Source organism: Cornus florida, unplaced genomic scaffold (assembly GCF_030987335.1).
Source record: "Cornus florida cultivar Cherokee Brave unplaced genomic scaffold, ASM3098733v1 CherokeeBrave_3.0.0_Hap2_Chr02, whole genome shotgun sequence".
NCBI lineage: Eukaryota > Viridiplantae > Streptophyta > Magnoliopsida > Cornales > Cornaceae > Cornus > Cornus florida.
This window is the reverse complement of record NW_026775572.1, coordinates 31542546-31555808: the sequence shown is the minus strand read 5'-3', so window position 1 is coordinate 31555808 and position 13263 is coordinate 31542546. Positions and strand designations below refer to the sequence as shown.

Here is a 13263-nt window from a genome sequence, read left to right as displayed (position 1 = left end):
GGATGAAGGTCAGTTTTATGAGGGGCAGGAGGAAGTTCAGCAAACTTGGGATCAGGGAGAAGATCCAGAGTTTCCCCCTCACCTCAATGACCTTATTGCTCGAGCTATAGAAATAGGGGTAACGGCTGTTCTTCGGAATCAGCCTCAGGTACAGCCAGCACCATTACCAACACCGGTACCAGCATTGGTTGTTCAGATTGATACTTGGGAGAAGGCAAGGAGTTCTTTCACAAAGGGGAACGCACCTGAGTTTACAGGCTCAACCAATGCGAGGGCAGCTCACCAGTGGAAACAGGACATCGAGCGACATCTTCGCTTGAATCAGTGCACGGAGGTTCAAAAGCAGATGCTTGCTACCTTCAAGCTAGTTGGGGATGCACTACGGTGGTAGGAGTCAGTTACCACCATAGAGGAGATGATGGCTTTGACTTATGATGAGTTCAGTGCACGCTTTGAAGAAAAGTATTTTCCTTATGCAGTCAAGGCAGCCATGAAGACTGAGTTTCTTAATCTGCAATAGGGAAACATGTCAGTGGCAGAGTATAAGCAGCAGTTCACACGTTTGTCTCTCTTTGCACCGGAGGAGGTGGATACAGAGGAGAAGAAGCGCAACAGTTTCGTCAAGGGACTGATGTGGTCTATTAAGAGAGCTATTACAGGTAGTCCAGCCTATACTACCTATGCTCAGGTGGTAGACGCTGCGCTATAGCAGTACCAATTGACAGTGGACATTAGACAGGCCAAGGGTGAGAAGCGGGGTGACCGAGACTCTACTAACCAGTCAACTGAGAAAGGGAATGGGAATGGACACCGACAGAATGACAAGGGCAGATTCCAGGGACAGCAGCCTTGGAAGAAGCACAAGGGTGGTTCAGATGCTTCCAAGAATGTGGCACCTATTCATCGTCAACAGAATGGGGGACCACAGGCAGGATAGGATCAGCCACAGGCTAATCGACAGAGGAGGCCATTCGGTACTTTCCAGGGTAGTTGTTATACTTGTGGGGAGTATGATCACACTTCTAAGCAGTGTCCTACAGTTAGACAGGGACAGAGACAGGGACAGGGACAGCATGTGTAGCAGGGACAGAGGGCGCTAGTACCTCTACCAGCTCCACAGGTTCCTCAGATTCAGGGACAGACTTATCCGGCATTACCAACTCTGCCGCAGCCTCAGGGACAGGCACCGCAGCAGTTACATTATAGCAGGGTGTATAACCTTAAGCCACAGGATATGCAGGCACCTCAGGCTGTTGAGGGTAAGTTTCCTATACATGGTTTTCATGGACGTGTTTTATTTGATACGGGTGCTACACACTCATTTGTAGCTAAGACTTTTGTTGCTTTATCGGGGATGCGGACGAGGGTATGCACTAGACCTCAGGGTATTTCTACACCATTGGGCAATACAGCTATTATAGATGAGAGTGATGGGCCTGTGACACTAGATATTGGCAAACTCAGATTTCTAACCAACCTATTGGTCCTGGACATGCACACTTATGATGTGATACTTGGGATGGATTAGTTGTCTCACTACCATGCCCAAGTTGATTATTTTGGTAGATCTATTATATTTACCATACCGGGTCAGGATATGTATGTAGTAGATATGCTACTTTCTAAAGGAGGCGGTAGCACCTATTTATTCCATGTGGAGGAGGAAACAGATGAGGGGACTACTGTATCGTTGGATAACATACCGATTGTACAGGATTTTTCGGATGTATTTCAGGAAATTCCAGGGTTGCCACCTAGTCACGAGATCGATTTTGTGATAGATTTAGCTCCAAGCACTGCGTCTATTGCTAGGGCACCCTACAGGATGGCACCAGTGGAAATGAGAGAGCTGAGGGATCAGATTCAGCAGCTACTCAGCCAGGGTTTCATTCGCAGGAGTACTTCACCCTGGGGAGCACCAGTGTTATTTGTGAAGAAGAAGGATGATTCGCTTCGCCTGTGTATAGATTACAGGGAGTTGAACAAGGTTACGATTCGTAACAAGTATCCTTTACCCAGGATTGATGATCTATTTGATCAGTTAAGGGGAGCCACATACTTCTCCAAGATTAATATACATTCTGGATATCATCAGTTAAGGGTTAGGGAGCAGGATGTTCCTAAGATAACATTTCTCACGAGATATAGTTCTTATGAGTTTCGTGTCATGCTGTTTGGGACGACTAATGCACCTGCAGTGCTCATGGATTTAATGAACAGAATCTTTCGGGCTTATTTAGATTAGTTTGTCATCATCTTTATTAATGATATCTTGATCTATTCTAGGTCTGAGGACGACCATGCTAGACATCTTCGCATAGTCTTGCAGACGTTTCGTGAGCACCAGTTATATGCCAAGTTCGAGAAGTGTAAATTTTGGCAGCGGGAGGTGAAATTTCTGGGTCACGTGGTGTCAGAAAAGGGGATAGCAGTGGATCCGGCCAAGGTTTCAGCGGTGGTTGAGTGGGGACAGCCTATATCACCTACTGAGATTCGGAGTTTTCTCGGTCTGGCAGGATATTACAGGAGATTCATCCAGGGGTTCTCCAAGATAGCAGGACCACTCACTCATCTGACCAAGAAAGGTGTACAGTTCGTGTGGGATGAACACTGTCAGCGAGCTTTTGATGAGCTGAAAAGGAAGTTGACTTTTGCACCAATTCTGGCTACTCTGCAGAGCAGGATAGAGTATCTTATTTACACGGATGCTTCGTTGCAGGGTCTTGGATGTGTTTTGATATAGGAGGAGCGACCGATTTCTTATGGATCTCAGAAGCTTAAGCCTCATGAGCTTAATTATCCAACGCATGATTTGGAGTTGGCAGCTGTGGTCTTTACTTTACGTATTTGGAGGCATTATCAGTTGGGTAAGTCCTTCAGGTTATTTAGTGATCATAAAAGTCTGCAGTATTTGTTCACTCAGCGAGAGCTAAATATGAGACAGCGCAGGTGGTTGGAGTTTGTGAAAGACTATCATTTTTCTATACAGTACCATCCAGGGAAAGTGAATGTGGTGGCGGATGCACTCAGTCGCCGACCTGTTGGTAATCTTTCTGCCTTATTCACCACTGAGTGGAATGTTTTAAAGAATGTAGATGAGTTATCGGATGCTTTTATGGCTTGCATGATGGTTACACCTTCCATCATTCGCAAGGTTTTACAAGCACAACTCACCGATCAGCAGTGTATCGACAAGGTTGCAGAGATAGCTTCTGGGGAGGTTCCATTTTATCATATTGGGACTGACGGAGGTTTAAGGTACAAGGGACGGTTGGTGGTACCTTCTGCTGATGATTTGAGGAAGAATGTGATAACTGAGACTCACCACTCTGAGTTTTCTGTTCATCCAAGAGGCGATAAGATGTATCAGGATATGAAGCGGCAGTTTTGGTGGGTAGGTATGAAGAGGGACATTGCTCTTTTTGTCTCGCAATGTAGTACTTGTCAGATGGTCAAGATTGATCATCAGAGGCCACCAGGAGCTCTACAGTCACTACCGATACCGGAATGGAAATGAGAGAGCATTTCTATGGATTTTGTGGAAGGTTTGCCAAATTCTTTCAAGGGGCATAATTCCATATGGATCATTGTGGATAGGTTGACCAAGTCAGCTCATTTCTTGCTTATTTGCACTGACTACACTTCGGAGCAGTTGGCAAGGCTATACATTTTAGAGATTGCGAAGCTACATAGCATTCCATTATCTATTATATCGGACAGGGATTCGAGCTTTGTATCTGGATTTTGGAAGAGCTTTCAGCAAGCTTTGGGTACGGAGTTATATCTTAGTACTGCTTATCATCCTCAGACTGACGGACAGACTGAGAGGGTGAATCAGATTATGGAAGATATGTTTCGATCATGTGTTCTTGATTTCAATGGCCATTGGGAGGATTACTTGTCACTTGTAGAGTTTGCTTATAACAATAGTTTTCAGAAGACTATTGGGATGGCACCATTTGAGGCGTTATACGGCCGACCGTGTCGATCACCTATTTGTTGGATGGAGGTTGGTGAGAGCAGATTCTTGGGTCCTGAGTTTATCAAGGATACTTCTGAGAAGATAGCTCTTATTCGCGATCATATGCGTACTGCCCAGAGTAGGCAAAAGAGTTATGCTGATCGTCATACTCGTGCTTTGGAGTTTAAGGTTGGGGATCAGGTTCTTCTCAAAGTCTCGCCTATGAGGGGTGTTATGCGCTTTGGGAAGAAAGGGAAGTTGTCTCCACGGTTTGTCGGTCCTTTCATGATTACGGATCGAGTTGGAGCTGTGGATTATCGATTGGCACTTTCGGATAACTTGGATCGCGTTCATAACGTGTTCCATGTTTCTATGTTGCGAAAATTTCTATGAGATGAGAATCAGTACCAGCATATCGATGTTGGGGAGATTGAGTTGCAGCCGGATGTAACTTATTTGGAGCCGCCGTGTCGTATTGTAGACCGACGGAATCAGATTCTTCGTAACAAGGTTATTCCTTTGGTACGTGTTCAGTGGAGTCATCACAATGAGGCTGAATCCACTTGGGAACGGGAGGATGTCATTCGCTCACAGTTTCCTGACATATTGGAAGAAGGTAAGAGCGAATTCCGATGACGAAATTCCTTTTGTTAGGGGGGAAGAATGTAATACCCCTAATTTCAAAAGGATAGTCCTGGTATTTAATTTTCAATTTATGTTTTAATTGACTTTTTAATTGTTTAATTGTTTTTGAATTATTTGACGTACTTGACTTATTTGTATTATTTGAATTAATTCTTTGGTTTACTTGTTTTCTTTGAGTTATTAAATTGTTGAATTCTTAGATTTATTTTGAATTAATTCTTTGGTTTACTTGTTTTCTTTGAGTTATTAAATTGTTGAATTCTTAGATTTATTTAGCTTACATTAAGTGCTGCATTTTTGTGACTGGATTTATTACCTATTTAATTGTTAATATTGCTTAAATTGTTTTATTTAATTTTGTTGATTTTTTTTAATTGATTTATTTGTAATTGGTTTAATTATTTTAGAGGCAACTTAACTATTTTAAGTTATTAGGGTTTTGTTAATTTCATCGTGTTTTAGTCTGAGCCGACCTGTAGGTGGTTTAGGATTAAGGTTAAGCTTTTAACTTAAGCCTATAAATACATATGTTTACCCTATTCACCTTAGTCATGTATACAGTGATACAGAGGGTTGTGAGGGCAGAGAAACAGAGAGTGAGTAATTTACAGAGAGGGCTGAGGAAGGCAGAGCAAGGAAAACTAAAACTCAGAGACGTGGATTCAGTGTTTCAATTTTGAAACTTAAGGCAAGTCTTGTTCTTCTCTATCTCTTTAATCTGTGTTCTGTGCGTGTTCAGGAAGACTCCAGGAATTAAACTAAGGCTTAATTATAACCTTTATGCATGTTTAATTAATGTTTAAATTCATGGAATGAACATGTTCTGGGTTGTTTTAACAAGGTAGAAATAAAAAAATAAAAAAAACTGAAACTTGGTAACCTTGTTTTATTGAGTAACAGTTTGGTTTTCAATTCAAGTTTTGATTAAATATCATTATAGGTCCTTGTTTTATAATCAATCTGGAATTGAATCAGACCTTAAAACATGCACTAAAAGTTTACTACAAGAACTGGTACTCACAGAAATCAGAGAAGACGACGAGACGAACGAAGCTGCTAAGGGGAAAAGGGAGCAAGCTCTGAAAAACCCTTAGAGCCGGCTCCTAGAAGGTAGAGCCGGCTCTAGGATGTTGTGGAGCCAGCTCTAATGAGCCTAGAGCCGGCTCTGAAGAAAAGAAGAGCAAGCTATTTTAATTTCTAGAGCCTGTTCTCTCTTAAAAGGTCCAGAAACTGATTTTTTGTGGTTCATTTGGCTGAAATTGAATTTTCTGGAACTGTTTGAAGCTATTGAATGTTGTAAATATGTGTTTGAGACTTATAATAATGTTAAGAAGCAAGTTCACATTCAGTTATTGAGGATAGGAATTAATTTAAGATCAAATAGAGGGCTCGTAGGTGAATGGTTAAATATTTACATTACACTGCTTACTGTTTTAGCAATTGGTTTTATTGCATGATCTTAAATTATGAATCATATTGTTAGTTGTGTTAAGAGCATATGACTATTAAAATATATGTGTTCTTAGCTGGAATTAACTGATGTTTACAAACTGACATACAACGCATCAGTTATGATATTATATGGAGAAATAAATTGTATAATCTTGATTTGTCAATTTAAGGGATTGGAACTGGGATTCTAAAATTGTTATTGGATGCACAATTTAGTTATACACATGTTAAACTATATTTATGCAAATTTTGGAGTATGGTTGATTAGTATCTGATACTGTTTTCATCAACTACGCTAACTGGAGGAGCTAAGTGTACAGTCTTTTTATTTTTATAAAGAACTGCAATGGGATATCTAAATGTTATATTGGAGACATAAATTGGTTGTATACATGCTAAACTATATTTATGCTTATTCTGGGATGTGGTTAATAAATAGATATACTGTGTTATTAACTATGTAAACTGGAGGATGGTATGCACCGGTATGGGACGGTGTCATACTAGGTACGGATTAGTTCAGACACTAAGCCTACCTAAATCTGGATTAAGGTATGGATTAATCATAAAGGTTAAGTCCATCACCTACATGTGTCATATCAATTGTGAATTGAATGACCTACTATGGTTTCAGGATGGATTGGTTATACATATATCAGACCACTACACAGATGGATGGTATACTGTATTAGGAGGAGTTCGGACTTTATATATATATATTTACGGTGCCGTGGAATGAGCTTGAGTCTCATGACCATGGTTAGGGCGCGTATATCGCCTAGGATGGATAACTGACATAGGTGTTGTTCCCTGGTAGGTCTAGGTACCCATGCTCACCTTAGGGTGCGTATTCGCATGTTGCCTTCTATTCAAGCTGAGACAGACCTGTTGGACTAGCGAGCGTCCTATAGTGTGTACCATATATTTATATGGACTACTCTAAATATTGTTGAGTCTTCCTAGGATGTATCTGCGTATCGGATTACTGTTTGGATTGTAGTAGATCAAGACTTGCATGTGGGTCTGACCCACTTCTTTATTTTTCAGGTGCTCGTCAGTTCCAGGGTTAGAGCTTGGACGTGTAGAGCAGATACAGCTATTCATTCCTCCGATTATGTAGGAATCTTCTCTATGATAGCTTTGGATTTTATTTTTATTATTTCAGTATCTTTTGGAGAATTTTAATAAGGGGTCCAATTGATGGATTCCCGAGTTATAAGCTTATGGAGTTTTGGATTATTGGATTTCAGTATTTTTGTTTTAAGGATTTTCGGTTAGCACTCTTTCAGCTTATTATTTTTATTTCTTATTTTATCTTGTATTCTGTGTTCGGTTACATATTAATTGTTTGATATCCTTCGGGTTTGGGCCTGGGCCTGATCAACCCGTGTCTCGGATCCGAGGGGTATCAAATGCCCCCTATTACGACAAGAGAAGTAAGGCCCCACTTTACTAAAGGAGTAAAGACGTGCAAAGATGTGCATACCTCAAGAAACTTTTATTAAATAGGCCTATAAGCAGCCATACTTAGATAAAAAAATAGACGTATGTTGTCTATAAATAGAAAGTAAACAAACTATATCATCTAATGATAGTACCTTTTTAAATGTATTGCATTCCATGGACGCGCAATTGGACGCCCATCAGCTTCTGCCAATCGGTAAGCTCCTTTTCCCACTATTTCAGTGACTCTGTAAGGTCCGATCCAATTGGGTTGCAACTTTTTTACATGGGCCGTTTCCTGTTTCAGCACCCAATCTCCTTCCACAAAACATCTGAACTTAACGCGCTTGTTGTAACTGTTGCTGGTACGAAGCAAGCCTAATTGTCGTAGCATCCCTCTTTTCTTCCAAGAGATCGAGGCTATACTCGAGCTACTGATCATTGTTACCTTCGAGTACCAAGTGAATCCGAAGAGTCAAAATTGCTGATTCCGTAAGTATAACAGCCTCTGACCCATAAGCCATGGCAAAAGGGTTTTCTCCTGTTGGCCGGCAAGTGGGGGTTCAATATGCCCAAAGTACCTGAGGTAGATTCTCGTACCATTTGGATTTGAGCTTTTCCAACTTTTTCTTCAAGCAGCTGAAGATGGTCTAATGAGTTATTTCTGCCTGTCCATTCCTCTAAGGATGGCTAACCGCAGCCAACTTCTACCTAATCCCATGCTCGGCAAAGAACTTTCTTGTGCTTCAGTTATCTAAATTTGGGCCATTGTCCATCATGATCACATATGGCATCCCAAATCGGCAGATTATATTATTCCATAGAAAACTCTTCACTTGTTCATGGGTCACGCTTGAGTAGGCTTCGGTTTCTACCCATTTAGTGAAATAATCGGTGGCCAGCAACACATACTCCTTCTTCTCCACCATTTTGGGCAAAGGACCGACCATATCAATCCCCCACTGTGCGAATGGCCATGGATTCGCCATTGCATGCAAATCTTCGGTAGGTTGATGCTTCATTGGACCATGTCGCTGGCACTTATCACACCTTCTGGCATACTCTTCAGCATTCCGATCCAGGTAAGGCCAAAAATAACCTTGAGTCAGAACTTTATGCGCCAAATATCTACCTCCGAAGTGATTTCCACAATCCCCATCATGAATCTGCTACAGTATCGTAAGAGCCTCTGTGGGGCTTAAATATTTCAGGTAAGGACCTGAGAATGATTTTCGATATAATTAGTTATTAATGATAGCATATTTGGTTACGGTGTGCCTGAGTTTTCGAGCTTCGGCCTTCTGGTTCGGGAAAGTCCCCTCATTAAGGTAAGCTTCCAATGGATCCATCCAGCATGGTTTGCGTGGGACAACCGAGATCACCATTATCTCCTGTCAAGGGCTTATACTTGGTTCATCCAGGATGTCGATTGGTACAATCCGGACCAAATCTTCATCCAAAAAAGATACTACTACAGCCAACTAATCTGCTTCAGAATTCTCTTCGTGAGGTATTTGATGAAAATTGATCTGATCGAACCCTCGTGAGGCAATTTCCACAGCTTCTCTGTAAGCCTTTATTCTATCCTCCTTAGGCTGGTACTGGCCTATTACCTGATTCACAATAAGCTGAGAATCACTAAAAACTTTTAGGCACCTTACCTGAAGCTGGTTTGCTAACCAGAGTCCTGTAAGCAGGGCTTCATATTCCGCCTTATTATTAGTGGCAGGAAAAGTCAGCCGAATTGACTACTGCAGTTTGGTGCCTTCGGGAGTTATAATAACGACTCTTGCTCCAGCACTAATCAAGTTCGAGGAACCATCTACCCGAAGCTCCCATTGTGGTTCAAAAAGGCCTGGCTCCTCGGGCTTATCTTCATACTCCAAAAGGAAATCAGATAACGCTTGCCCTTTGTACGACACCTTCGGTTCGTAGGATATGTCAAAGGAACTAAGCTCGATCGCCCATTTAGTTATTCTTCCGGACAAATCCGGTTTAGAAAGAATGACTCGCATGGGGTAGTTGGTAAGAACTTTGATGTTGTGTGACTCAAAGTAGTGTCGAAGTTTCCTTTTTGCGTATACTAATGCTAGTATGATCTTCTCGGCTTTGTTGTACCGCGTTTCTGTATCTGTCATTGTCTTGCTAGTGTAAAAAATTGGATACTGACTCTTACCTTCTTCTCTGATCAATACTGCACTTGTGGCTATGCTGGAGATGGGTAAGTACAAGACAATAGTCTCACTAGGCTTCAGATCTGACAGAATTGGGGGTTTCGCCATGTAACGTTTCAGTTGATTGAAAGCATCTTGCTGTTGTGGCCCCCATATGTCTTTGTTTTTGGACCTTATTGTATCAAAAAATGGTTTGCACTTATCGGACAATCAAGAAATAAATCGACTAAGAACTGCGATTCGGCCGGTCAGAACTTATACATCCCTGCGGGTCTTTGGTTCTTAATTTTATATGAGGGCTTGAGCCTGAGTCGGACTTACCTCAATTCCCCTTTTGTTCACAATATGGCCGAGGAACTGTCCTGAAGAAACTACGAAGGAACAATTCGAAGGATTTAACTACAAAGGAACACTGCAAATGAACTGTCCTCTTAAAGGTGTATAGGATGCTCATCCTTCTTCACACTATTAACCACTATATCGTCGATATAGGCCTCGACCGTCTTTCCCAACATTTTATTAAAGATCTTGTTAACAAGGCGCTAGTAAGTTGCTCCAGCATTTTTGAGCCCGAATGGCATAACTCTGTAACAGTAGGTGCCCTTCTCCGTTATGAAAGCAGTCTTCTCTTCATCCTCCAGATTCATAGGAATTTAGTTGTAGCCGGAGTACGCATCAAGAAACGTGAGCCTCTCAAAACCAGTAGTGGTTTCAACCATCTGATCAATCTTGGGTAACGGGAAGCTGTCTTTAGGGCAAGCTTTGTTGAGATTGGTAAAATCTATGCAAACCCTCCATTTGCCATTCTTTTTCTAAACTACCACCACGTTGGAGAGCCATTGTGAGTAGTACACCTCTCGGATGAAACATGCTTGAAGTAATTTGCTTACCTCTTCAGCTATAATTTGGTTGCGCTCTGGGGCAAACCTTCTGTGCTTCTGCTGGACTGGTTTATATGCCGGATCCACCTTCAAGCTATGGCATGAGACTGAAGGATCGATCCCCACCATGTCTGAATGCTCCCAAGCAAATGCATCTGCATTTCGTCAAATGACATTAATTAATGCTTCTTTTTCTTCGGCTGTGAGGGAAGAACCCATGTAGGTGATTTTCTGAGGATCGCCGAGGATTACCTCGACAGCTTCCAGAGACTCCTCGGTAGGCTTTTCTGCTTCAGCCTCATCCTCTACTCTCAGATACCTGGGCAGAGGATTCTGTAATTGTTATTTGGATTTGCTTCCCGGAGGTGTGACCGATTGGGATTGTTTCACTACCTTTTTTGCCTCTTTCTGTGTTAACATATAGCACTCTTTGGCAGTTACTTGATCTCCCCTGAGGTTTATAACCTCTTTCCCATCTGGAGACAAACATCGCATCACCTGGTGAAGGGTAGACAGAACTCCGTTCATTCAGTGGATCCAACCTCTTCCCATAATAAGATTATATGAAGGGTGGATCTCTGTTAAGACAAAGTTTTCCTTCAGAGTCCTCTTTGCCGCAGTTATGGATAAGTCAATCACCCCAAGGGGATCCATTTTTGTGCCATCGAACCCCAGTAATGGGCTGGAGGTAGGCCAAATTAATGATGATGGGATCTCTAGCTGCTCAAAGACCGCCTTTGTGATGATGTTGGCACTACTCCCTGGGTCAATAAAAACCCTCTTAATCATGCAATTCGCCATGAGGAGACTGATAACCAACGGATCTTCGTGGGGAAGTTGAACTCTAGATAGATCTCCATTACCGAACCCGATGTTGATGCTTCCCGAAGCAATAGTATTTACTGAGGATAGCCTCCTTAGCTTATGGGTTGTTCTCAGTCGAGATCTATAAACCTCCTCTGACTCCTGATCATCTTCCGATCTTCTATGTATTGCATGGATGACCTTTACTTGATTACCTTCGACTCTTCGAGGGTTGACCTCCCAAGGCTTCACATACTCCTTTGTTCTAAGGTAATCTGCCAATTCACCCCTCAGTATCATGTTTTCTGTGATACCCCTCGAATCCGAGACACGGGTTGATCAGGCCCAGGCCCAAACCCGAGGGAATATCAAACAATTAAAGTATTTTAAAGTGAACACAGATGACAAAATGAATTTAATAAATAAAGTTTAAGCTGGAAGAAACTAAAAGTAAAATCCTTTATAATTAAATACTTAGAATCTGATAATCCAAAACTCCATCAGTTTAACAACTCAGGAATCCATCTCTAGTGGACCCCTAATAAAAATCCTAAACTGAATGAAAGTAAAAACTGAAAATAAAATCCAAATCCAATATTTGGAAAGAAGTCATACGTCGTTGGTAGAATGGAAGATTGTCTCTGCTCAGCACGAACAAGCTCTAGACTGGAAATGTCCGATACCTGAAAAATGATGAGTGGGTCAGGCCCACATGCAAGTTCTATACTACTACTACCCAAGCAGAGACCCGATACGCATGTACATCCTAACCAATCCAACAATAGCTAATAGTCCGTAGATAAATATATATATATAATCACACTACAGGACTCTCACTGGACTACAGGCCCGTCTCAACCTGACTAGTAGGCACCATGCGAAAACGCACCCAAAGGTGGGCATGACTACCTAGTCCTAACAGGGTACACATCCAACCATCATAGCCAGCTATGCATCCCAATGCATATACGCTCCCTAACCAACGACTCTGAGACTCAGGCTCATATCGTGGCATCATAAAAATATATTTAAATTCCATTCCAAACCAAAGTGTCACTCAATTATTTATTGATCTGACACAGAAGACAGGTAGGACTTAACTTTTGTAGTTAATCCATCCCTTATTTCAGAGTAGGTAGGACTTAGCATTTTTAAGCTAATCCCCCTAGTATGTCACCGTCCCATACCGGTGCATACAAAACATCCATCCAGAATTGATAATATATATATGACAGCATAACATATCAATATCAACATACCCATTCATAAGCATAACAAGAATGTTTAACTAGCATGCTTGTTCAATACATCCAGTACCTGATTCTCTAACAGATTTTAAATGCAGAGAATAAATATAACCATCCTGTAACTCATAATAAGCCTAATAATAACATTAACAGTATCTACATGCTTACTTGTAATTACTCCACAACATCCCACAAGTTGACATAAACAATTGTTTTGGTAACCATCAACTAGTTCCTTATTAAGTATTAACTGATTTATATTAGTTAATAGGCTTAATCCCATACCCCTATTATATGATTTACATATCAAACTCCTAATTCAATTGCTAAATTAAAATTAAACAACTTGAATCATCCGCACAAGGCAACCATGTAAACTTTCTTAACAGTTTCATAACGTCCCTTCTACTAACCTTCTATGGTATAATATGTATTTTCATGCCTTCTGAAGTTTTAGTAGAATTTAAACATCACTGAGAACCTCTAATTAAACTCTCAGTTGTCCCTGGAAACCCATTAACCCAAGCACAGTAGCTAGCAGTCTCGCAGAAAACCAAAAAAAAATGAAAACCCACAAAAGGAGCCGGCTCCACCCAAAGTGGAGCCGCCTCCATCACCAAGTAGAGCCGGCTCTACTACAAAGTAGAGCCTGCTCC

At 41.4% G+C, this 13263-nt stretch overlaps 1 protein-coding gene across 1 annotated transcript; it reads right to left on the bottom strand.

Annotated features, from left to right (window-relative positions):
* Nucleotides 1-8982: 8982 nt before the first annotated feature.
* Nucleotides 8983-11660, bottom strand: LOC132295960 (uncharacterized). Its single transcript, XM_059794215.1, has 8 exons — nt 11099-11660; nt 10950-11032; nt 10772-10889; nt 10566-10711; nt 9997-10074; nt 9328-9873; nt 9163-9213; nt 8983-9114 (listed from the first exon to the last, which is right to left on the bottom strand). Exons 1-8 carry the CDS (start codon nt 11658-11660, stop codon nt 8983-8985), a joined length of 1716 nt encoding a protein of 571 aa, XP_059650198.1.
* Nucleotides 11661-13263: the final 1603 nt, after the last annotated feature.